At 41.0% G+C, this 26,381-nt stretch overlaps 1 protein-coding gene across 5 annotated transcripts in view; it reads left to right on the plus strand.

The window, feature by feature from the left end:
- Nucleotides 1-26,381, plus strand: part of TRIM44 (tripartite motif containing 44) — a 113,977-nt gene that overhangs the window by 7,815 nt on the left and 79,781 nt on the right. For all 5 annotated transcript variants that reach the window (XM_068554060.1, XM_068554062.1, XM_068554061.1 and 2 more), the window contains exon 2: nt 13,200-13,277. In XM_068554060.1, the coding sequence (XP_068410161.1) occupies nt 13,200-13,277 (78 nt within the window). The remainder of the gene's footprint in view (nt 1-13,199; nt 13,278-26,381) is intronic.

Below are 26,381 nucleotides of genomic sequence, written 5' to 3' on the forward strand. Positions count from 1 at the left end.
CCCTTGAGTGTGTCTTTAAGATGGGTATTTGGAAAGAAGAATGTTTGGTTAAGTGACAGTGGGAACAACTGCAGGGGCGCCCCAGCAAGGGGGCTCTAGTGGCAGGGCGGTCAGGAGGATACAGGCATATGCTCGGGACAGCTGTGACTCTGGAGGGGCTGGAGATGGGGATATGCCGCTGCTGTGTCTTGTAATGGCCGGCGGCTCTGGCTCTGTGCTCAGCTCATAAGAAGCAGCTCCGGCAGGGAGGCAGAAGGTTGAATGTCTGCTGTAATGTCCCTATTTATGTCTTTATTCTTCCTGACTGAAAGGATTTGGAGTACCTTCTAATAAAACCATGAAGCGCTGTCTACACAGTGGTTCAGTCTGTGTCTTATTTATTTGTATAGAATAAGACAAAAACTAAGACTAAGGTAAAGGGAATGATTGAAGCTGCCACAAATGGTGATGGAAAGTTAAAATGAGGCCTGCCGTTCTGGGATTCTCCATCTCAGTCTGCTCTTCAAAATGTACTGTCTTTACCTGAAATAAGTCTGGGACGTATGCAGTGAAGAGGACAGACAGGGCCCTAGCTTTTATGGAGTTTACCCTTTAGCTGGGGAGAGAGACAAGGTAGAGTAATTTTGGATGGTAGTGTGTACTATGAAAACAATAAGTTATAGCAATGAAAGAGTGAGTGGTGTGGCAGGAGGGCAGGAGGGAGTTACTTTTTGACCAGGTAGTCATGGAAGGCGTCTCTGAGCATGTGACATTAAGGCAGAGACCTGAATTATGAGATCTTGCAGAGATCTAGAGAAAACCTCCTATTGTGTTACCACTCAGTGCTTTTTGCACAAAGTCCGGTGATTCATAGCAGAGATGATCGGTTTGGTTCATAGGACTCTTCATAAAGGAATTAGATGGCTCTTGAAGTGAGAGGAGTAGTGTAGTTCTAGCAATTGTAATGTGCTGTTAACACAGGTGAAAGTACTACTGTCTGGAGGGAATATGAGCTTATGGGGATCTCTTTGACAATAGCTCAGTTTTTCAGGGGATTCAACATTCATGGTGATGGAACTTCATTAAAGAGAGCCTAGAGGGCTTCTGCAGGGTTAAGTGGAGGGGAAGAGTCATCTAATTGTGTTCTGTTAGGGACGTGGACTCTTCCCACAATCTTCGTTATTAAAATTACAGTTTATAATCTAAGAATTAAGAAAAAGTCTGGGAGAAGAGTGGTTAAGGCGGAAAGAATGGTGAATGCAAAGGCTCTAAGGTAGAGGTGAACTTGGGGTGTTGGAGGGACAGCAGAAAGGTCACTATGGAGTATATTGGAATGAAAGAGGGTGGGAAGTAGGTTAACAAAGTAAACAGTGTGTTTCTCACCTTGTTGCCACATTTTGGAATCACCTGTGGAGGGAGATTCTTTAGAAAATACCTGTGATTGGCCTCACCCCAGCCTTAAATCAAAATCTTTGGGGATGATCAGGTATTTTACAGAATGTCTTTCTATTGGGATTTGTCTTCTGTTCATGTTATGGTTAGACTGGAGTTACTGTTTTTAGGAGGAAGACCACAGAATTAAGGGTACACACTATCAAGAGGATTGTTGAGAGAAAAGGTCCAAACTTTCCCTGCTCTCTCTCCCAAGAATCCAGTGCCCTCTTTTTTCTCTTCCCCGACCTTTCAATCAGAATAGATTAATAGGTTAATAGGCATATTGTACTATTAGGTGACTGCTTTTCAGGGTAAGGTTGCTGATGCAGTAGGTGTATTATTCTTAAGCCCCTCTGGGGATAAAGGACTATGTGCCTGTGGCACCACCTTTTCTTGACCACAGCCCACAACATGGAGGTTGCCCTGCTGTCCACTGATAACACCCACCTTTTCTCTTCCCTTGCATCGGACCCAAACTGAGAAGCCAGAGATGTGTCGGTGTCAGTGCTCAGTGTGTCTTCTGCTTGAAGTTACAGTTCAATCTGGGGTAACTAGCTCAGTTTCATGCTCCTGTTCCTGTTGTGGGTTTTAGTATCCAGAGCCAGGGACTAAATTTGTTGTGTGGCAGGAAGGAGCACAGATACTAACGGACCTCTCAGAAGAGAAGACAGAGTACAGACAAAGAAGGGGTAAAACAAAAACTTCAGTGCTGATATGTGGGGTAGAGATGAGAATCTTGTTTGCGGGTGTGTGTGTGACTATGATAGGGATCAAGCCAACATGACATTGGGGGATAAAAAAATCAATAGTGATGCCCTTTTCGGATGTCAAAAATGAATCAAGAAAGAAAAAAAATGGAACCAACCAAGCAAAATCTTCCAGATATGCTAAGCGCTCAGTCTATAATTTATGGCAAGTAACCATATAGGCAATGACATGTACATTGTGGTGTGCTAAATTATTCTTGTTGAGCATTTAATTTTAAATTAAACTCACTTCAAATGTATTTAGCTAGTTTTTGATCGGGTAGCAGAGCAATCTGCTTTTAACTTCAATAGGATATTAGAGAAAGCATTATACTATATCCAAACTATAACATATAGTTAGCTTTATTGTCAAAAACTGGTGTTTTTAAGTTAATTTTATTTATGTGAATAATTTTTGAGCACTTAAGGTGTGCTGCATGACGGATATTGATAAAGATGCCTGACATCAGGAAGCTTATAGTCTTTTCACATGCTTATTTGCGTATAAATACTAGAAGAGAGGTACAAATAGTATGTCATGGGGACTCAGAGAAAAGAGAAGTTATTTTCAGCTGGAGGCATGGAATCAGGAAAGATTTCTTAGAGGAAGTGGTATTTGAGGTGGGCCTTCAAAGATGGATAGGATTTTACTAGGTAGATATGACTAGAGTGTTAGGCAGCTGTCCTCTGTGTTCCCATAGCAACAGCCTGTATTATAGCATTAAATACAGTATACTACATCAATATTATTTCTTCCCACCATGTCTCTGTCTTGCGTGGGTCATAAACTCTTCTTCTGCGGTTAGGAGTGTATGTTATACATCTTTGTGTTCCCAGCACCTAGCACAGTGCCTGTTGGAGAGTAGATGTACATGAAATATTTGGTAAATGTATGATATGAAGTATAATAATCTCAAATAGTCACAGGGCATCAATGAAGAACTGAAAGAGAGAGTGTTGCATAGTGATTTACTATATCAGTGTTTACATTAAGTTCAACTGCATCTGAAATAATGAAATAATTTGGAAAAATCCAAAATAACAGCAGGTCATACAAGGTGGATGTTTTATTTTCTCTTGTATAGAAGGATGTAGGCAGTCCAAAGCTGGTACAGAGGGACCATGCAGTTATTAGGAATCTAGGCTCTTTCTGCCTCTGCTCTGCCATCCTTAGGGTATGGTCCTTGTCATGGACCAAGATGACTCCCGGAGGTCCAGCCAGTACATCTGAGTTCCAGGATAGCAGGCACAGGAAAGTGAAGATGGGAACACCCCTTTATTTTAAGAGAACCCTCCAGAAGTTGCATGCATTACTGCTTACGTTTCATTGGGCAGAGTTCAGTCCCATGGCCTTATCTAGTTGCAAGGGAGGATGGGAAACAGTCTTTTCTTCAGGCCATGGTGTGTCCAGCTAAAACTGGAGTCTCTTACTAAGGAAAAATGGGAGAATGAATATGAAAGACCAAGCAGTCTTGCCTTAATTGGCTTTGCAGTCTATGGGTTTGAATCCTGGCTCTGCTACTTATTACCTGTGTCATGTTGGAGAATTCACTCAGTCTCTCTGAATCTTGGTTTCCTCATCTGTAACATGGGCATAATAATTATTTCTCCTTTTTGGGTTGTAGTGAAGAACAAACAAGATGATACATGTAAAGAGCTTAGTACAGTGCCTGGAATATAATAATCCCTCAACAATTAGTGACTCTTACTCTTATTATCCTTACAGAGCCAACTAAGGTCCTATTCTGCGTTCAATTCCAGACCAGGTAGTCTGGCAGAAGTAGAAGTTCAGACACCAAGTTTCTTTCGGTGAACACTGTTCAGCCCCCTCTCCTTCTGTTCCTTCTGCCTGCTCTATGCTGGTGGGTAGATAGGCTGGTGAAAAACTTGTCTTCAGAGAAGAGGCTCCTGTATATTTCAGTGTCCTGCTGGTGCCATGTGCACTAGCTAACCAAAACACAGCTGGTATGTCTAATTTTAGGTTCACAAGTCTTGCTGGTTGTCCTCTTTAAATTCTGTTTTACATTCTGAACTGTAGGAAATTTTTATAGAAGTGGAGAGGAGGCAGGAGCAGTACACCCTTTACTTTCTAGCTAGAAAATAGCCTCCATTTCCTTTCCAGTAGGCAGTCGTGGGGGAAAGAGGTTAGAGGCACCCCTACTATTCTCCACTCTGTTCTTTGGGTCTCTGAACCCTGGCAGGGTATAACCTGTGTTGAGTGAAAGACTCTGACTTCATGTGTGTGAAGAATGGAAATGCTAGCCTTTACCTGAGGTTATAAAACTTAGAGAGTCTAGAAACACTTACCTGCTGTTGAATTTTTTTTTAAATTTATTTTATTTGTTTATTTTTAGCTGCATTGGGTCTTTGTTGCTGTGCGTGGGCTTTCTTTATTTGTGGTGAGCAGGGGCTAGTCTTTGTTGCAGTGCTCTGGCTTCTCGTTGCGGTGGCTTCTCTTGTTGCAGAGCACAGGCTCTAGGTGTGCGGGCTTCAGTAGTTGTGGCTCGTGGGCTCTAGATCGCAGGCTCAGTAGTTGTGGTGCACGGGCTTAGTTGCTCCGTGGCATGTGGGATCTTCCCGGACCAGGGCTCGAACCCATGTCCCCTGCATTGGCAGGCGGATTCTTAACCACTGCGCCACCAGGGAAGTCCCTGCTGTTGAATTTTGAGGCTCTTTCCCGAGATTAGAAGAATAATAATTATTAATTAAGTGGCTTTAGGTCAGGTGCTTTTCACCTCATTATTTCAGCTGATCTCAGTATAACTCCCACAATAACCTGTGTTATTCTGATTCTCATTTTACAGATGAGATAACTGATACTCAAAGAGGCTGAGCTTTGTGGAAGTTCACCTAGTTTGTAAGTGAAAGGATAAGGATTTGAATCCAGGTCTAACCCCAAAGTACATTTTCATTCCACCATCCCATTTAGCCTCTACTCTTAATTATTCCCACTTACATTTAACCTTTCTAAGTTATACTGACACAATCTCCTGATGTTTATTATCTCTATGAAGGTATTTAGTAGATAAATACTTTCTGAATAGTCAGACTATTAAAACTGTTCTTTCCCTTCCATCTGGATTTTTCTTCCTAGATATTTTACAGAGTATTTTGATTAGTATCAGATTGTTTTGTTCATTTTTTTCCATTCAGCACTTCTCTAGCTCAGTACTTGATACTTAGTAGTCAGTCACTCAATAGACTGTTAACCACTTAATAATAACAATAACAACAATGATAACTAAAATTTATTGAGAACTTAGTATGTACCAGGTTCTGTGCTATAAACTTCCTACATATTATGTCATTTAATTTTTACCGCAATTCTTTGAGGTACAGTTTCGTTAAGATATTTTTCTATATTGTTTGAAATTAGTGTCATGGTGTTTTTTTCCTTTGATCTATTCATTCAGTCAGGTGGAGTATTTGGGGCTGTAGGGAATTTAACAGTGAACAATTCTAAGTACCTGATCTCATGGAGCTTTTGTTTTAAGAGCAAAACAGACACAAGCAAGTTAAACAGTAAATAACATTCTAAATAATGATAAATGCCATGAATAACAAACTAGGGGAAGGAGAAAGAGAGTGACTGGAATGGGCAATGAGAGAGAGGCTGTTTAAGGATCTGACAAGGACTGGGTATAGTTAGAGCCAGTGGTGGGAAGATCTGGCGGCATAGTGATCTGAATGGAGGAAATAAGCCAGTGTAGAAGTTCTGAGATGGAACAGGCTCACTGAGGATAACAAAGATGGCTGCAGGATAATGAGTCAGGGTTCCAGGTAGAGGGTAGTAGACGAGGTCAGACTGCCAAGTAGACCATGGTAAAGATTTTGGATTTCCTTCTGCGTAGCCATAGACTGTTTAAGCAGGAGAATGAGTGATCTGATTCACGTTCTTAAAATTTCCCTCTGGTGCCTGTGTGGAGAATGGAGTGTAGGGTAAGCGAGTGGGAGTGGTGTTGCTCCTTGGATTAGGACCAAGCAGGGAGTAGTGGAGATGGTGAAGAGTAGTTGGACTTGGCCTGTGTTTTAGAGTTACGTCTGAAAAGACTTGGTGATAGGTTTGCTCAGACCCCAAAATTATTTTGGATCTGAGCAGCTATATAAAGGTGGTTGCCTAACATAGGAGTGGATTTGGAGTTGGAAAATCAAGTCATGTGAAGAAGATGGTAAAGAATTTTTGGACATGGCGTGGTGAAACTAAAATTTCATGACGTACTAAAATTCAGTTTCATTTCCTTTTGTCAGGGCTTTGCTTTCTGATTGGATTCCTTAGGAGGACTTCTTATATATTCTATCTCCCAATCCTTTTCCACTGTTTCTCCCAAACAAAACCTTTTTGTGAAAATGATAGAAAGTTGGATTGATTTTTTTTTTTTTAAGCATGGTACCAACACAAGGCTAGTGGGATAGGAAAAAACCAAAATAGGCAGCCAGTATTCTTTCTGAACTCAGCATCTTCTGATTCTTTGTAATACGGAATTCAATATTTAGGAACCAGTTTAGGATATTAAGTGATTTACACTTACATTTCTACTGACACATGACTTTTTCTTTTCTTTTCTGGCATCTTTTCTAATGCCAGCTGGTTATTGGCATTAGACTAGGCTGACTCCCATGAAAGTACAGAGACTGGTTGTCAAGAAATACTTCTTATTCTGATGTCCCTTTTACCTACCATATTCTACCTTTGTTTCTGCCTCTTGCCCATTTTCAAAGAACGTTTGCATTAGAATGAGCTGTATTATTTCTGTGTTTTGGAGTGAATGGATGGACGTGTGTTTATGAGGTATTCTGAACCCCTTTGAAGAAAGACATGCCAACTTTCTTGGTGTTCAAATACAAGGACCCTTAGAGACAGAAAACTTTCAGAGGGAGTTCTTCCAGGGGTAGCAATTTCAAATGTCTACAGGGACCAGAAGGGTAATGTAAATGAGAGAAGCCAGCCAGGGTAAGTATGGCAAACTGGAGGGAGCTTGCCTTGCCTAAAGCGGGTAGTTGCTACTCAGCTTCAGCCAGTTGCTGCTATGTGGGAGAGGGAGCCCAGTACAGTCATACCTTTCAGATTTTTAGAAGAAGCTGGAAATCTTTATTATGTCGTATCTCCTGGTTTTTAAATGTTGACAATGAATTTAAAATTCCTAGTATGCTGTGTGGGACAACACTCTAAAAACAAAACAAAAGTTGTGTAGGCTGCAGCCTGCAAATCTGTAGGTTCTGATTTGGCCCATTTTCCTCATTTACAGGTTGAGAAACAAACTCAGAGATGTAAAATGACTTTTCCAAGCTCATATAGCCGTTAGTAGGAATGGAGCCTGAGTCTCCTTTCTCTTTATGCAGTGCCCTTTACACTAGGAAAGTTAAACTTTTGGGGGGCTTTGAGAAATGCTCAAGTCCCTTTTCATAGAAAAGGGCATGTACATTCCAAATTTTGTGTACAGTTTTGGGGATTTCAAACTCCCAGAAATCGATGCATGAATACTAGGTAGAGAACCCTTTCTTATACCTTTGGTTCATGTTTGCATGCAAAGGGAACAGTGCCCCAGTATTTATACTTAGGCAAACTCATGGAGAGAGACACTCGAAGCAGGAGCCCTAGATCTGTCCTCTCTTCCTCCCTCCCTCCCTTTTTGTATATTAAATCTTAATTAGATAATAGGAATAAATTTAAGTAAGTCTAAGACTCTTCCTACTACTATTCCCACTACTAGTCCCTCAGTCATTGCTTTCTAGTCTTTTACATACATACGTATCACCAATAAAAATGAATAGTTTTATGTTTTTTTAATAAATGATATAGTATGCATTGTTTTGCAACTTTTAAAAAATTCAACATTGTGTCTCATTCTTTTTATTTGCTATATCAGATCCCATTTGTTAATTCCGTAGTTTATTTGGCCACCCACTATTGATGGATGTTTAGGATGTTTCCAGTTTTTTAGTATTACAAGCAGTGCTGCAATAAATGTTTTTCTTCATACCTCCCTGACCCATGTTAGTGCTTCTCAAGGGGAGGAAGTGAAAAATGGACTTGCTTGGCATGTGATTTCAAAGTAGCTTTATTATATTATATCAGCAACATATGAAAATCCCTGACCTGCCCAAAGTCTCTCGTCACTCGGTATTATCAAATCAAAACTTTTTTTTCAATGTGATGGATAAGAAATGATATGATAATTACAAGTAAGTTAGAGCATCTTTTACATCTTTTCATATGTGTATTAGCCATTTCACATTTCTGTTATGTTCACATCCTTTGTTGGGATTTCTTTTGTGCTTATTTGGCTTTTTCTTATTTATAGGAATCCCTTATGTATTTTCGCATTATTCTTGATACCAACCTCTTCTCTTGTATATGTTATAAATCTTTTTCATTTAGATCTTTTTGATCCTGGTTTTGCTACTGACTAGCTCTGTGATTTGGGGGACATCATTTGACTTACACAGAACCATTTTTCTCTATTGTACAGTGTGAATACCCTACCTTTTAGTTATTGTGTTACTGTGTAATGCTAGTTAAACAGTGCTTGGGCTCTGTGATTTGGGGGTTTCTCATTTGATTTTCACCAGCCATTTTTCTCAGCTGTAAAGTGAGAATGCACTACTTTTTAGGTTTATTGTAAAATACCAGTGAAAGAGCATATGAAAGTGCTTTGGAGAATAAAGAATACCTTCAAATGTAGGCATTTTGTCCTTTCTTTGGCTTTATTATGATTCATCCCTAGGAGTTGGCTTTTCTGAAGCATCTGCCATCTCCATAGATGGATCACATTTTGAGGGGTGTTACACAACATAGCACTTGTCTTGTTTTAATCTACACTCTTCTTGGGGGAGGAGAGAGGTACATAAACAAGATATGTTCACATTGAACTCCTGTGTTCTTGGAATGCATTGTGTGGAGTGGAGGGGAGGAAGAGCAGTATCAGGCGAATCTCACGTCTTCACCACTCACAGTGCTTGCCCCAAGGACTGACATAGTATAATCTGGCCATTTATGGAACCAGATGTCTACAAGGTTAGAATTCTTCTAACTTCTCAATTAGAACACAGGTTTCAGAGGCAACTCTTCCATTCCACCACAGTAGGGAAGTCTGAAAGTATGATCTATTCCAGTTACCTTTTGACTGATGACTGCCCTCTGCAAACAAATAATTAACTAAAACATGATACTACCCGATGGTTTGGGGACACTCATACTCAAATACCACCTTAGACCTAGACAACCCTGTGCCCCTGCCCTATGCTTTTGAGGGTCTTTCCTCTGGCCATGCCTGCCCCCTTCTAGACCACTCTTCAAGTATCCAGGACCCAGGAATTTCCTGATGAAATGTCCTGACCCTGCATCCAGGGCCTGCAGAGGCTCTTTCTGAGCCCATCCTCCCGAAGATGGACCAAACCATTAGACCCCGCCCCTGATATGCTCATTTGGAGGTCCCAGGTGTGGCCAAGGCGACTGTTTGAGAGAGATGTGCCCAGAGCTTGGGTGTATTAGCTTGAACATCTGTGTACAGGCTCCTTGAGGTGCAGGAAGGGACTGGGGTGTGAGAAAAGAAAGGAAGTGGCTTTGGGGCCAGGGTTGTCCATTTGTACTCTTACCCAGCCCTGCCGCTGTCAGAGGAGGGTCTGCCCAGAGGACCCTCTCCCTTCTGACCAACTGCTTATTTGGGGGGGAGGGGTTAAAAAAGCCATTGGGGAAGGTTTTTTCACCACCCGTTTAGAGGCTGGCTCAATACAGACCCCAATTATCTCTGAGAATATTCTCAGAGAGGGATGGGGAGGTAGTATGGGTGAGTTTCCTGAAGGAAGAGTCTCTGTGCCTCTCCTCTGTCACTCCCCTGGGTAGGCAGAGCTGCAGATGCTTTGTAAAAAGGAGGAAGGATTCTGCTGACACACTGTTTTTATGAAAGAAGGCTAAGGGTTCCCTTATCTCTCCACACAAGGCACATCTGCCTGCAAACAGGCTGTCTGCTTCTTAGGGATTCCTTCGTCGTCCTGTTTCTCTTCTGAATGTTTTAAGACACAGTTTGGTGCATTCCTTTCTGTTCTCTAGAGCCAGGGGGTAAGTCATAATATATCAAAGGCTCTTGCTGAAGAGCTTAAAATGGGTGCTGGCAGCTGGGATGTGGGGGAAGAGAGTTTTCCAGGGACAAGTGACCTGCTTGTTGCAGCCAATGAGAAGCAGGTTAGAGGAATGATATCACCAGACAGTCTTTATTGTCTGATCATCTCATAAAAGCAGGATTGTGTCTGGCAATTTAACCCTTTTTTAGGTACTTTGGGTCTCATGCACTCCCCTGGTGTGTGACCTCCAGATTCCTTTTCCCACCTGTCTGAGATGAAAGATTTAGATTGGTGAAGAGATTTGGAAAGTTGTCATCATTTTAAAAGTAAAACTAAAAATACAAATTATTAAAATTTAGAACCACAGTTAGGATGGGAATGTCAGCTAAGCTGTGTTTGGAGAGCACATCTAAAGCAGATATCGGTCTTAGGTTACATCAGACTTTTACTGTGTAGACTTGGGAGAGAAAGGAGGTTAGAGGGGAAAAAAGAATTTAGGCTTTAGTCTGTTTTTATCTATATGATGGAGTCTTACTAAGTAGGTCCTGTTTTGGAGGAATTGGAATTTTCCCCCCAAATTTGGAAACTATCACTGATTCTGAGGCCAATTTTGAAGAACAGATATTTGTAGTACTTGTTTATATTGTACTTATTTATTGTCCCATACCCGTAAAAATGACAAGTCATTTTACTTACTCATACCTCCTTTCCAACACTGATAAAATGAGGGTGATGAGCCTCTCCTATCCCCCAAGGAGTTGAGATAAGAAAATAAACTAATTCATGTGACTTTACATTGTGCTACACACATGTATTATTGTAAGGGCATTCATATCTTAAGATTGCATATTCATTCATGCGTTTGTTCAGCAGACTTTTTTGAACACCTTCTTGATGCTGAACACGGATAGAGATAAAAAATGTAGTTCTTACCTTTAAGGGATTTAAAATATTGTGAGGGAGACAGTGATAATAAATATGTCTCATACATCTGTTGTCTTTAGCATGTGCCAGGCCCTGTTCCAAGCACCTTGATGCATATGAGCTCATTTTGTCTTTCTACAACCCTGTGAAATGGGTACTATTATTAGCTTCATATTATAAAGAAATTGAGGCACTGAGAGGCTAAGTGACTTGCCTAAGGTCACACAAATCTAGTGGTAGATTTGGGACTTGAATCCAGGCAGTGTGGCTTTAGTCTGTGCTTTAAATCTGTGCTGACCAGTACGGTAGTCACTAGCCATAGATGGCTTTGGTGCACTTGAAATGTGGTAAGTCCAGATTGAATTGGGCTGTAAGTGTGAAATACACACGAGATTTCAAAGACCTGGTATGAAAAAAATGTATAAAATACCTCATGTTGAAATTACATGTTGCAGTGATAATATTTTGGATATACTGAGTTAAGTAAAATGTATTCAAATTAATTTCCTTTTGTTTTTGTGACTACTCAAAAACTTAAAATTATATATGTGGCTTGCATTTGTGGCTTACATTACATTTCTGTTGGATTTTGCTAGTCTAAATCATTATAATGCAGTAATAACAACAACAATACAATAGGTGACATTTATTGAGCACTTACTATGTGCCACATACTGTGCTAACGCCTTTACAAACAGCATTTCAGTTAAGCTTCAAAATAACCCTTTTTATAATCCCCATTTTATCGAAGAGGGAGAAGTTTTCAAGAAAGTCAATAATTTGCCTGAGGTTAGTCAACTAGTTAATGCCGACCCCAAATTTTTTTTTTTTTTTAAAACATCTTTATTGAAGTATAATTGCCTTACAATGGTGTGTTAGCTTCTGCTTTATAACAAAGTGAATCAGTTATACATATACAATATGTTCCCATTTCTCTTCCCTCTTGCATCTCCCTCCCTCCCACCCTCCCCATCCCACCCCTCTAGGTGGTCACAAAGCACCGAGCTGATCTCCCTGTGCTATGCGGCTGCTTCCCACTAGTTATCTATTTTACATTTGGTAGTGTATATATGTCCATGACACTCTCTTACCCTGTCACATCTCACCCCACCCCCTCCCCATATCCTCAAGTCCATTCTCTAGTAGGTCTGTGTCTTTATTCCCGTCTTGCCACTAGGTTCTTCATGGCCTTTTTTTTTTTTTTTTTTTTTTTTTCCTTAGATTCCGTATATATGTGTTAGCATACTGTATTTGTTTTTCTCTTTCTGACTTACTTCACTCTGTATGACAGACTCTAACTCCATCCACCTCATTACAAATACCTCCATTTCATTTCTTTTTATGGCTGAGTAATATTCCATTGTATATATGTGCCACATCTTCTTTATCCATTCATCTGTCGATGGACATTTAGGTTGCTTCCATGTCCTGGCTATTGTAAATAGAGCTGCAATGAACATTTTGGTACATGACTCTTTTTGACCTATGGTTTTCTCAGGGTATATGCCCAGTATTGGGATTGCTGCGACCCCAAATTTTTGAAACCTTATATTTCTGACTCAAAAACCTGTATTCAACTGAATACACTGAAATACCATTTCCAATTAGGGTTAAATCTTGGGGAATTTTCTTTGTTTTTATTTTTGTGAGAGTATTTAATATTGCATACTTCTGTATTTGTGATGTAGAAGTTTAAAATAAAAATCACTCGGTCATAAAATAGACATCCCAGATAGAAATCTCTTTTGCAAAGCCTCAGCCCTCTGTGAATACTGGTGCAGCTGAGCCCTGAGATGAAGCAGTGAGTCAGCCTATACAAATTGCATTTAATTTTCATTCCAGTTGTTCTCTCAGGTCACTGGGCAATTTATGTCCTGACCCTCTTTGTCCATAGAGAAGAGGAAGAGGGGCAAAACATCTTTCCTTAGTCGTTTAGTCCCCTTGGCTGATAAGAAGAAGAAATTGCCTTCCGTTTCATTGTCCCATGAAATGCTGTTTGTGTTCGAGAGAGCAACAAAATGCTGTCTAATGACCCCTGACTTTCCTTTCTTCTAGAGCAAAGATTCAGGTGGACTGAAGGCGGCTATGATAGAGTTGGTGGAAAGGTTAAAGTTCAAGAGCTCAGACCCTAAAGTAAGTATTGTTTTCTAATTAATTGGATATTGGTACCCCAAGTATTTCATTCTCCTTGAGCTAAATTTGAGGGATGTTAATGATGATCTAGCTGAACGTTGCATCAAGATCTAATTAAGCCTACCCATCAAAAGCAGTGTTCTAACATGCCTAAAGATAAGTCATCTATTTTTCCCCTTCTCTATTTTATGACTTACAACACATAATCGTTCATTGTTTTCTCTGAACTGCAGACAAGTGCATTTTTAATCTTCCTTTACCGGGCCTTCGAGACTGCTGGCCTCTGTGTCCGTTAAATCCAACCAAAGGCATCAGAGATACCATCAGCTTAATGCTGGGGACTGGAACAGGGTCAGGCCTGTCCAGTTGGTGTTCAGTACTAGCGTCTTGTCACTCCCCCACTTAACGGGAGCCAGCTGCCACTGTGAATACTTTTGTCCTCATGACCTGGAGTCTGGTCTGGGAAATGGTTTAAACTTCCCAGCTTTCTTTGCAAGATGTTGGGGGCTGTAGGATTGATATTCTGGGAGACGCCATGCCAGGGTTGTGGGTGGACTGGGAACTGAACATGCCGGAGGGATTATGACTAATGTAGCCTCCCTTCTCCTACCCAGACGTTTGCTGTGGCACTACCCGGTACGGGTGCCAGCTGGCTTCGCCTGAGAGTCAAAGGCTTGCACAATTAAATAGGGAAAGGAGCGTGATTTTATTTGGCTTTTTATACTGTCTTTTTTTTAATTAAAAAATTTTATAAGGGGAATAAGACTAGCATTTCTTGAGCACCTAATAAGAGCCAGGCACTGTGCTAGGAGCCTTACGTACCTTTTAAAAAAATTGTGGTAAAATATACATAATGAAATGTCCCATTTGAACCACTTTTAATTGTACAGCTCAGTGGCCTTAAGCACATTCACATTGTTGTGCAGCGTCACCACCATCCATCTCCAGAACTCTTTCCATCATCCCAAACTGAAACTGCACCCATTAAGCACTAACTTGTTATTCTCCCTCTCCTCTTCCACACTTGTGATCACTGCAATAACCTTGTAAATTAGCTTTTATTTCCCATTTTATTGATAAGAACACATTGGGGTAACTTTTGTCGATTTTCTTAGCTCAAAGTAGAAAGACCCCCCTCCCCCAAAACTACTTATATGAAAGTAGTTTTCCTTTAGTGAAGATGAACCAATTAATTATTAAAGATAACAGAAAGCTTTTTTTACCGAATTTCTCTGGTTTGTGGGACAACAGCTATCCTGAAGGAGACAACTGTATTTCCTCTTTCTGCCACACCCACATGCTTATAGACAGTGAAGAGCAAGAGAATGTGTACAGATTACACTGAGTGGCTTCTGTGCATGATGATAATACAGGTAAAGTGCTTTGGGAACCTTTATGAGTGCATATAGTGCTTCTGATGGGAAACTTGCCAGAGCTGGAAGAATTCAGTAATCCCCACAAGAGCAACCCGTGGAAGCCTCAGGATTTTCCTATGATGCATCATAAGCTAAAGGATATTTGTTAGGACCTCACTTGATCTTGGATATGTTTATACACACTCACCTTTCTTTCATCTTCTCTTTGTCTCGCCCTGGATAATTTCCCACCAATCTATTTTATTTTCAAGCCCCTTTCTAGCCTAACATATGTGTACGCCATTTTTACCTGGAGCCAGCTTGAAGAAGGACCATCATAATTGCAGGATGACTGTTAGATCACAAATAGGAGATGAAAAATGGGGCACTTAAATACATAATTTCTGCAACAAAGAAAATTTTCCCAGAAACAAATTGGTGTCTTCCAAAAGAACTCATTAAGTTTTTAGTCTGTTCTGTTTTCCCTCCGAACCCCACCATCCCTTTTTTAAGTTGGCTTATTTAAGAAGAGCAGAATCTCCTAGGCTTTATGACCTGTCATTTTCTGGCACAGCAGCTTTACATAGAAGCACTGACTGAGTCATGGAGCACTGAACACTCTTATCTGCCTCACTTCCTCTAGAATTCCCTAAAGCCTCACAAAGCTTGATTAGTCCAGACACTGAGGTCTACTGGGTACTGAGTTAATTTTTACCTCTCAGTTTTGCCAGAGAGGAGTGGAAGATGCCTAGATTAACCTTTTTTTAAATTATAAAATAATATATGCTTATAGATTAAAAATACAGCTATCCATAAAGGAAAAGTAAAATGGATTTCCCTTAAATTAACCACTATTAACAGCTTGGTGTGTAACCTTCTAGACATTTTTTCATGTGGAAATACACTTCTAAGATATTTTACAAAAATTATACCATAGCTATGGTTTTATTACACAGAATATCTTAAACATTCTTCTATGTCAGTAATATAGACTTCTTAATGAGGTGCCTCATTTTGTCCAAAATATTTGTCAGACATCTTTTCTTCAGAGCAGTGGTTCTTAAACTTTAGTGTTCATGAAGATCGCCTGGAGGACTTATTAAAATACAGACTGCTGGACCCACCCCCAGAGTTTCTGATTCAGTGTGTCTGGGGGGACTAGACACTGCTGGACCTTGGTTATTTTCCTGCCATCTTGTGTTTTGGTTTTCTTCGTTCTTTCAGCAAATAGCCAGAGGAGCCCTTGTAAATGTAAGTCCAAATGATTTCAACCTTGAAAAAAATGAAATACATAAAATTCCAGGCTTAGAAAACAAATAAATTGAGCTGAGGGAGCAAAGGAGTAAGAGAGGAAAGGGAGGTAAACTGAGTCATCAGCTCAGGCTCCCTGAGAGGACAGGGTTCCTTTAAACAGTTATGTCCAACAGAGAAGTAACAAAGCCAAAAAAAGGGAAAGGAGTCCTGGTCAGGGATTAGGAGGATGATCAAGGCCGTCGCCATGGTCCAGGAGTGGGCTGAGTTCTAAAACCAGAGGAACAGCAGGAGACATCAAATCCCAGCTACTAGGGGTGAGCCCGAGGACGGGTATGAGAGCCAGAGATGGTTGGTAAATAAGGCACAGGTCCAGATGAAGTGGTGTGCATGCATATTGCTGTGGTGAGCCCTGTTTTAAAGGGGGCAGACCTCCAGGGATCCAGAACTTGTATACAGTGGAGAGAAGTTATTTTTAATAACAATCTTTATTTTGTTTAATTGGAAGTGGTCTATTAAATAATCCTAATGCGTTTGACTTCACCCAGTTTGCAAACATTTTTTTGCAGCCAAACTTTTCAGAAACATCTGTTGCACAAAGCAGCATTTTAGTCTCTAGATTTCTTATATTTATGCTAGACTTTGGGGAAATTAAAAGATGTAGTCAGTCAGGGGTATGTATGTGTGTATATGTCCGGACTAGATTTTTAGGAAATTTAAAGCATCTGAGTTCTTTACAGCTTTCCTTTGTAGTGACTATGCAATGCTCTTTCATAGTTTACCCAGAGGAAACTGAAACTTAGAAAACACATTGATTTCCTTCCTTTCCTTCCCCCTGCTCAGTCTCCCAGAAAGTATTGAACTAAAGGATAACATGCTAAGCTCAATCTAACTAACCTCTCATTATGCAGTTAATAATAGCCATTTTCTCTATGATATATTGATTGCTTTTCTTTCCATATAAGGTGCACCGTTCACTGTTTCCTATAGCTGGTGTGTACTTGAAACAAACAGTTAAAACAATGTTTGTGTATCTCAAATTCATACTAATTTATTAAGAAGTTATTCTCAAAAAATCATCTTAAACTCGAGCCAAGTGGTTCACATTATTCTCTGTGACTGGAGTGGGATTAAACATAGGATCTAATCATACTGAGACTGTCTTAAAATATAATCAGGTTCTTTTCCTTATTTTCTCCAATCTCTAAAGGTATTCTTACTGAAGTATGAAACCAAAGAATTGTCTAGCAACATGAAATTAGTTAAATAGAACTGAGGATTGTTTTCTTATTTTATTTTTATTTAACATTTACAGAGCATTTTATAATTGCAGGAGGACCATACAGACCTTTTTAAGAGCTGATATCATTGACATGGAACATAGCCCAGTCCTTCACTCCAGTGCTAATCAGACTATTGTTAAAATGATAGGTTTTGCATGTACAAATAGTAATGGATATAAGCAAAACCTAACTTGAATTCTTGGTGTTAGTGTCCTGTTATTCACCTGGGTCAAGTCAGGCCTTGGGCTGGTCCTTGTCCTGCCTCAAGATACAAGTATTCACTGGGGCAGTATTTATTCATCCATCTAAAGCAGAGAATTGAGATGCCTCAGTTATGAAGTTGGTTCATTCAAAAGTGTTTCTTTGGTTGGAAAGTTATTAGAATTACTGACCTGTTTCTTTTCATTTATTTATTTATTTATTTGGCTGCATTGGGTCTTCGTTGCAGCATGTGGAATCTTTCGTTGCGGCGCTTGTTGCAGCACTCGTTGCAGTGTGCGGGCTTCTCTCTAATTGTGGCGTGCAGCTTTTCTCTTCTCTAGTTGTGGCGCGGGCTCCAGAGTGCGTGGGCTCTGTAGCTTGTGGCAGGTGGGTTCTCTCGTTGAGGCGCGTGAGCTCAGTAGTTGTGGCGCATGGGCTTAGTTGCCCCGTGGCATGTGGGATCTTAGTTCCCCAACCAGGGATCAAACCCACGTCCCCTGCATTGGAAGGAGGATTCTTTACCACTGGATCACCAGGGAAGTCCCTATTGACCTATTTCTTCACTTCACATAAAAAAGAAGTAATCTTGGAAGACGTGAATTGTGTTCATTTTATCTCTGTATCCTCAAGCCCTACTAGCGTGGTACCTAGTAATAGATATGCATTATCTATTACAGCAACCATATGAAAAGAAATATTATTTGCCCTGTTTTATGGGTACACAATCCAAGACTTAACAGGGATTAAATAGCTTGCTAGTAAGTGGTGGGAACAGGACTGGACTTCAGATTCATCTTCCTTCATGTTATTCACCCCCACACTGTTGTTGAACCCATGGGTAAGTTGATATTTATACATGTAGCCTGTCATCCCTAGCAGTATGACTCTTCACTAACTATTTTTCCCTCGCACCCTTCTTTTACCTCCCTTACTGGATCCTGCAGCCACAGCTTCCCACAGTCCTAGAGTCCCAGGACTGGAGAAAATATGGGGAGATGACAAAGGATCCATGACAGCCCCAGAGCATTTAGCCCTGGCCAAATGGAGAACTAAGGCAAGTGCTTCAGTAGTTTCCCCTTATGTATGAAGGACACCAAATGGAAAAAATACCAGTGCTTTCTCAGGTCCAATCTAGGCTCTGAGGCATGGAAATCACCCAGAAGCAAATGTGACCCCTTTTCATCCTCTGTAGACACCTGGGCAGCAGAAAGAGGAGAAACAAGCTCTTTGCCCTCCTTCACCATCTCCCTGCCTTTATCAAAACAAAACAATTTCCCCTTTTCCCATCCCCCAGTTACAAAAGTAATACATGTTCTTCGTAGAAAAATGTAGAAAATACAGACAGCTATAATCTAGAAAGAAGAAATCAGCCAATCTTCTCCTACCTGCAGTAGTTTGTAAACTTTCAGTACTTTTTTCTAAAATTGAGGATTCTTGAGCCTCACTCAGAACATCTAATTTGGTAGTTCTGAGTTCAGCTTTTTTAGTGTGCAGCCTGGTGCACATGGTTAGTACTCCATACTTTGAAACACACCAGTGAAAAAGCTGATTAATATTATGGTGCTTTGCCTTTCAGGTAGAAGAGTCCTATTATTCTATATGTAATTGACCTTTGAACAACATGGTTTGAACTGCATGGGTCCACTTACGTGAGGATTTTTTTTCAATAGTAAATACTATAGTATCAAAACTACATGATCTGCAGTTGGTTGAATCTGTGGATGCAGAACCCAGAACTGCGGGTATGGAGGAATCCCATAACGGAGGGCTGACTCTTAATCATACAAGGACTTTCAACTGCATAGAGGGGTCAGAGGGCTGGCTCCCCAACCGCAGTGTTGTTCAAGAGTTATATAACTATTACTCTATGTGTGTGTGTGTATATATATATATATATATATATATATATATATATATATATATATACACTATATATATAAAACTATATATGACTGTATATACACACACACACATAGTTTATGTCCTGCTTTTTTCACCTAACATTATTTCTTATAAATACATACATTTTATCATTTGAACCCACTTCTATCTTTGAACCCCAATTTAGGAAACTAAAATCCTGAATGCCAGTCTGCCGTTATTGCCAAATGGAACCTTTACATAATAAGGCATTTCTCTTTTCTTCCTAATAGCATAAGCAGATTCTGTGAGTTTGTTTATTTGTTTTTTGAGGCAGGCATGATAGTCACAGTCTAAGGTTATTCAGGCACAATGGAAACTGAGTTAATGCAAAGTCAGATACACAATCGTGTAGTCAGCTTCAAGCTATCTTGTTTCACAGCATCTACCTCCCCACTGGTCAGGGTATCTCCCATCATGTGACAGAATGAATAAATGTAGGGCACAGTGGGAAGTCTGAAGCCATTTGCTCCAGGCCCTCCACTTTATAGATGAGGACACTGAGGTGCCAGGGTAGTAAAGGTTCTTGCCCAGGGTCACCCAGGCAGTTACAGCAGAGCTCAAGAAGGTCGACAGCTTTTAGGACTATAGCTCTGTAGTTTTCCCATTAAAGAGAAGTTTTGTCCATTTGACAAGGATGTGGAAAAATTGGAACCCTCATAAATTTCTGGGGGGGGGGGGTTGTAAAAAGGTATAGTGACTTTGGAAAATGACCTGCCAGTTACTCAGAAGGTTAAACATAAGGGTTGCCGTGTGATCCAGCAATTCCATTCTGGAGTATATACCCAAGAGAAATGAAAACATACATCCACACAAAAACTGCACACCAGTGTTCATAGCAGCATTATTCATACTATCCAGAATGTGGAAACAACACAACCAATGCATGGGTAAATAAAATGTGGTATATCCACACGGTGGAATACTATTTGGCAATGAAAAGAAGTCAAGTCCTGACACATGCCGCAACAAGGATAATCCTCAGAAACATTAAGCTGAGTGAAAGAAGTCATTCACAAAAGACCTGCTATTGCGTGATCCCTTTTATATGAAATGTCTAGAATAGGCAGAGTTTTAGAGAAAGAAAGTAGACTTGTTGCTTGGGGCTGAGGGAGATGGAGGAGTGGGGGCGGCAGGGACTGCTGATGGGCATGGAATTTCTGTCTGTGGTGATAAAAATGTTCTGAAATTGACTGTGATGATCGCACAACTCTCTGAATGTTCTAAAAACCACCGAATTGTATGGTAATGTGAATTATATCTCAGTAAAGCTGTTGAGAGAGAGATTACTGTCTGAATCACTCTTTTCAGGCCTTCACTTGAATTGTCAGCAGTGAATAGTCTTTTTTCTTTCTCCTCTCCTCTTCTAGACAGGAATGAGGTTCAGAAATCTAATGTTAGCCACTGTCAGGGGGAGGCAGTATTTTACAGATATTAAAAGCTCACTGGGACAGATACCCTCCAGAGTTGATAACTATGCAGTCTTGAGCAGATCCTGTGCTTAACCTCTCCATTTCCCAGTGTATTTGTTTTTTCAGCTGCAAAATAGAGGATAATAGTACAGCCTTCATAGGGTTGTTAGGAAGATGAAATGAGATAATCCATTTAAAATGCTTAGGACAACATCCTGTAAATGATGACTGCTGCTAGCTTTCTCCTAGTCCTGAGACCCATCCCACTGTTTCCAGTAGAAGGGCAAGGCTACATGGGGGTAGTTTCCCCCCTTCATCCCCTCCAGGAGTTTAGGAGACCTTCTAATACTGGTGGAGACAAATAAGCCACCTGTTCATAACTAACTGGATTCTGCACTTTGATCAATTAACACTTCCCGGGATTAGTGACACTTACAGATTTCAGGTTTTAAAGGGCCATTGCTGCCTCTTCGAGTGATAATGACATGCAAATAAATTGAGTTAAATCTCCATAGTTGAGACCCCTGGGTGTTGCTGCCTGGCTGGCTGACTCTGTGGGCCTTGCATGGCCGCCTTGCCTCTTGTTGGTTCTGTGTCTATTGCCCATTCAAGTCAAGGCAAATACACCTGCCTTGAGGCGTGTGCAGCTGTGTGTCCATATATTCCCAATGGAAACAAGAAATCAGTGACTAGAAGCAATTATGTTTATTGTTATGGAGCAAACTCTCTAGTTAGCAAAACTGCCTGGTGCCAAATTAAAAGAAAAATAAAGAAATTAAGAGCCACAAAAGAAATCGTGTGTGGCATTTAAGAGACACATTAGGAGATACAGCCCCACTTTAAAGTAAACACCACTGAGATTCTGGTTCCCTCCCTACTTTCCGTTTCCCTTCAGCTTTACCCTGTGGCCGTTCTCTTTCTGTTGGAGCCCGAGAGCTCCTAATTGAATCACCGTACAAATCAACTCTAGGCATTTTAAAACTAGGTGGACATGGTCTCTGAGCTGCCTAGTGGGCTGGAGCATTTTTGGAAATCAATGGGATTGAGCTTTAAATGGCTTAATAAAATTAACACATTGTGATGTCCTTCTCCCCCGCTCCAGCTCCTCTCTGCACTGACAGGAGCCTTGATAATTTACTCTTTGCCAGAGCTTAAAGGGCTTATTACATGGCCAGCGTGAAGAAGGGAGTGGAGCTGTCAGGGCTCCCCCGTAGCAGCCACACATCACGTTTCCAGTGTAGGATTGTATTTGACATTTAATTTAGGAGCCTGGGTAGCTAGATATAGAACTTTTTGTGATAATCGTGATAAAAACCACCCAGAGTTTTATTTAGGGGTCTCCTTCTTTCCTGTCCCCCTCCCTCTCCTTTTCCTTTTAGTTCAACCTCTCATTCAGCTAGGAAATAAAATTCAGGTTTACTCAAGGAAAAATGTGGGGTTTCCCTTTTTTGATATCTTAAGGCTAAAGCTACAGAATACAGCCTCAGTCAACCAGGTCTGTGTGTAGATGCTTGTATGTATGTAGGAAGGTAAAATTTGAAAACTGGCCTCTCCCCTGATTGACTCTGCATTTAGCCAAAGGGCGAAATCCACCAGGGCTCTGTGGTTGTGTAGAACACTTCCATTCAACCCATGACCCTGTTGATCGCCATCCCATTGTTGAATGGCTTTTGTTTACTTCTTTAGCAGGTGAAACGGATTCTATGATATCACCTTAATTCCTAACACAACCTGATTAGTTAGACATTTATAATCCCCATTTTACAGATGAAGAAACATTTAAGAAGTATATTGACTTGTCCAAGGCCACAGGGCTAATGATGGCAATAAATTGCCTTTCTATGATTGCTATATGGAATTAGTAGATGTTGTAGGAAGTTATTAACTTTTTAATTATAGAAGATGGGTTGGCAATAGTATACAAATGTAGAGTTTGTTCAGACTTTTAGGGAAAAAAATGTTAGATTGAGTATGCCATGCTTTCCTTTACTTTTATGTTGAAAGAGCACAGACATTGGAGCCAGATGACCTGAGTCCAAATACTGGCACTTATTACCTCCATCATTTGATTTGTCTGAGCCTTCAGTTTCATCTACAAAATGAGACTAATATTATGTTTTTATTAATGAGTATCCTGAAAATGGAAACTTTTGAAGAGGAGATAAGAAATGATGGAAGATGATTGGTATCACAGCTTTTGGTGGTCCAGAAAGTATTTTAGAAACTGTAGTTGTTTAACAAGCCCTATGGTTCTTAGGCTAGCAGATTGTTAGCTGCTCCAGGGAGTGTAGTAGGGTTTCAGTCGACTAAAGAGAGAAAATACGATAGAGGCAAGTTTTGAGGTTGAGGAGCTGACGGTACCTCCAGACTCTGTGTAGGTGCTGAGAAGCAGGGTGTGACCTGTCCTTCCGGTGCTTTGCTTCTGTGTTGCGGGAGTGGACTGTATCTGATCTTATCAAACTAGAAAAGGCTCCCTGACAAGCTGTGGCTGTCTACTGAAACAGGGCCACGGAGCCTCTCATTGGCATCCGTGCTCTTCAGTGCCTAGGACGTGTGAGGAAGTCCTTCCTGTGTTCCTTTGGGAAATTTGAATCTGTACTACCAAGGGCGTAGGTTCTCTTTCTCTAAGAGAACTGGCTGGGGCTCTGTATCTGTGAGAGCTCGGTGGGTACCATAGGAAAAACCCACAATAAATGCTCACAGTTACGGTTATCTGGACCAGCAGAGCAGTTCTGCTGATGTGTCTATGTTCCCAGAGAGTACTAAGTTCTTTCCATGTATTATTTTGTGTAAACGTCACAAAAATATCTATGAAAAAACTTTCACCTTTCTGAGCTTCAGAAGCATAGGGTTAGCAGAGCCTGTACTGCAGTCTTTCTCTGTCACCAGACTCCACCAGCTTTACTATTCTGACCCTCTGTAGCAAAGAAGACTCAGAAAACATGAGACCTACATCTCAGTGCCCTTTCCTAACTATCCTTGGTGGCAGGCAGCTGTTTTGGTTTTGTGGTTTCTATAGTATACAGATAGCTGTGGCTTTGCAGGAAAGGTGTGTGGCTGGAGAACTGGAATGGAGGTGAGGGGTGAGTCTTGTTTTAATATAATTGCTTTAATCTTCAGTGGATAAAATAGGCTTTCTTTGTATATTCAAGTCTGAGAGGTTTAAAAATAGTATAATTTCTGTTTAGTTGCCCCTGAAGCTTTCAGTGTCACCTTCTACTTCCCACTTCCTACACAATAACTTCTGAAGCAGAAGCTGTCTTTCTAGTTTATACACAGGTTAAGGTGGAAAGAAAGCTAGAAAAGAAGGTGGAATAGAAGCTCTCACTCATATTCTTCTTTGTTATAGGCCCTGGGTGTCTCTGGGGACCCGTTCTTCTACTTTCACATTTCTACAGGGGGCACCCGAAATTTTTGTTCTTTTCACTCAGGAAAAGTGTTGCTCAGAAGTTTAGAATTGCTTTCTTTATTGCCACCCTGGGGTCAGGCAGAGAGAAGCGTCTTAAGAGCAAGCAATAGTATCCATTCAAAGCGAGCCCAGCATCCCTCTTGAACTGTTCTCTGGTGCATCCAGATCAGTGCCATGACGCTGGGTTGCACATCAAGTTGTCATGGCAGTAAATTCATAGCAGCTGACCGGCATGAACAGGCAGTCCTGGGAGGAGACAATGCTTGGCAATGATGACACAGCCATAGTGGTTAGATCTCCGTCTCTCATACTAGGGCTACTTGTCAGTCTGCTGTGACTGTGTCTCTGTCAGATGACTGGGGCACACAGTTGCTATCCCCTTCACAGCTGATTAGTAGATTCAAGTGTTTATTAGGATCTTTCAAGTACACAGCCTCTAGGAAACATAGTCCTGAGCGCGTCTAATGCTCTGTGTATGTGTGTGTGCGTGTACATGTGTATTTATGGTTGTATGTCGAGGAGGGAAAACCATGAAAGGGAGGAAGTTCAGAAGAAGCATATTACAGGGTCATATGCATGAAGCTGGTAAAGAACAATAGAGTACTTAGGCTCAAGTACCAAAATTTATAGTCTCAGGGAGAAGCATGCTGGCAGAAATAAGAGGAAGGCTGGAGTATTCTGACTGAAATATGGGGTTCCTATCCAAGGGAATGTGATTCTGAAAGTCAAAGGTACAAGCCAAGCCAAAGACTATATAAGGCAAATCTAAGGTCTAAACACGAAGAAGGAGAGCTTGAAGAGCACATATAGTTACTAAGTCTGAAGGGCGAAAGGTGGGATTTGAGGTCAAGATTAGGAAGCCAAGGATTCAGGGCCAAGTGGAGGTGAGAAAGGAGAGAAAGCTGGCCTGGAACAAGTTGGACGTAGGATCAGAATCCTAAATAGTTTCTTCAAATCACTCAGAAGCTCTTTGTGCCTTAGAATTGTGTTTCGGCAAATTAGTGGTTCAAGTGAGAGTGGGGCTGGGTTAAAGGCTCTAGGTTGCGGGGGGCAGGTGGAACTTAAATGGAGCATTTGAGTCTAGAGAATGGGTATAGTTATTTAGTGGGGAGTGGTGGGAAAGGGGTGCAAGAAGGGGTGTTCATAGGTAAAGGGGGAGGCTTCTTCAGCCAGACTGTGGTGGAGAGGCAGGTGCGGGATGGCTTCTGACACTCAGTCAGAAGGTATTGACCGCCATGATGTGGCAGACCCTAAGCAAAGATGTTTTAATTTCTCCTCCAGATATTAAGCCAAGGCACCTGTTATCTAGTGGAGAAAATAAAACTTGATTCCAGAGTTCAGAGCCTGGGTGATTGCCTAAACTTTGGTATCGTTAAGCGAGAGAGGGGAACAGGACAAGGTTTGAAGGGAAGATATGAAAGAATAATGTTGTGGTTAGAAGGCAGATTATGTAGTCAAACTGTGTGGGTTCAGACTCCCAACTTTGCCAGCTACTACGTGTGTGAATTTGGGCAGGTTTCTTATCCCCACTGTACCTCAGTTTCCTCATCTGTAAAATTGATACAATAATAATTGCTACCTCATGGTATCATTGTGATGATTAATTGAAGTAACACATGTAAAGTGCTTAGAATAGTGCCTAATATGTAAGTATTAGGTAGCAGTGACAAAAATGCTACAAAATGGTAGCAGTGACAATCATGAGGAGGAGGGAGAGGATTCAGTTTGGTGCTTGGTGGTTTAAGTAATAGGAAAGTGTCCACGTGGAGATACACACCAAAAGGGATTGTGAGATTAGATACCTCAAGAGAAAACCCAGGCTTAGGAGCCATCTCCATGGAGCTGGTAGTTGAATTGCAAAGATGGGATGAAACTGCTAAGGAGGAGGTTATAGCGAGAAAGCAGTCTTGTCCCCAGAGGCCACTTAGCAATGTCTGGAGACTCTTTTGGTTGTCGTAATCGGGGGTGGGGAGCAGTGCTACGGTCTCTACTCCATAGAGGCCAGGGACGCTGCTGCGTATTTCACAGTGCACAGGACGTTTCCCCACAACAGAGAAACACTGACCCCAAATGTCAGTAGTGCCAGGGTTGAAAAACCCTCAGAGTGTCGCAATCGCAGCTGTCTGGAGAGTGTGTGTAAAATTGCAGGGAGGAAGCTGATAAACAGAAAGCCGGGGAAGTCCAAGGTCCTAGAAACCGTGGGAGGAGAGAAATCTTTAAAGACTGAGGGGTATCAGCAGTGCTAAATGATACAGACAGGTCAGTAGTGAGAG

This window comes from Eschrichtius robustus, chromosome 11, assembly GCF_028021215.1.
Source record: "Eschrichtius robustus isolate mEscRob2 chromosome 11, mEscRob2.pri, whole genome shotgun sequence".
Classification (NCBI taxonomy): domain Eukaryota; kingdom Metazoa; phylum Chordata; class Mammalia; order Artiodactyla; family Eschrichtiidae; genus Eschrichtius; species Eschrichtius robustus.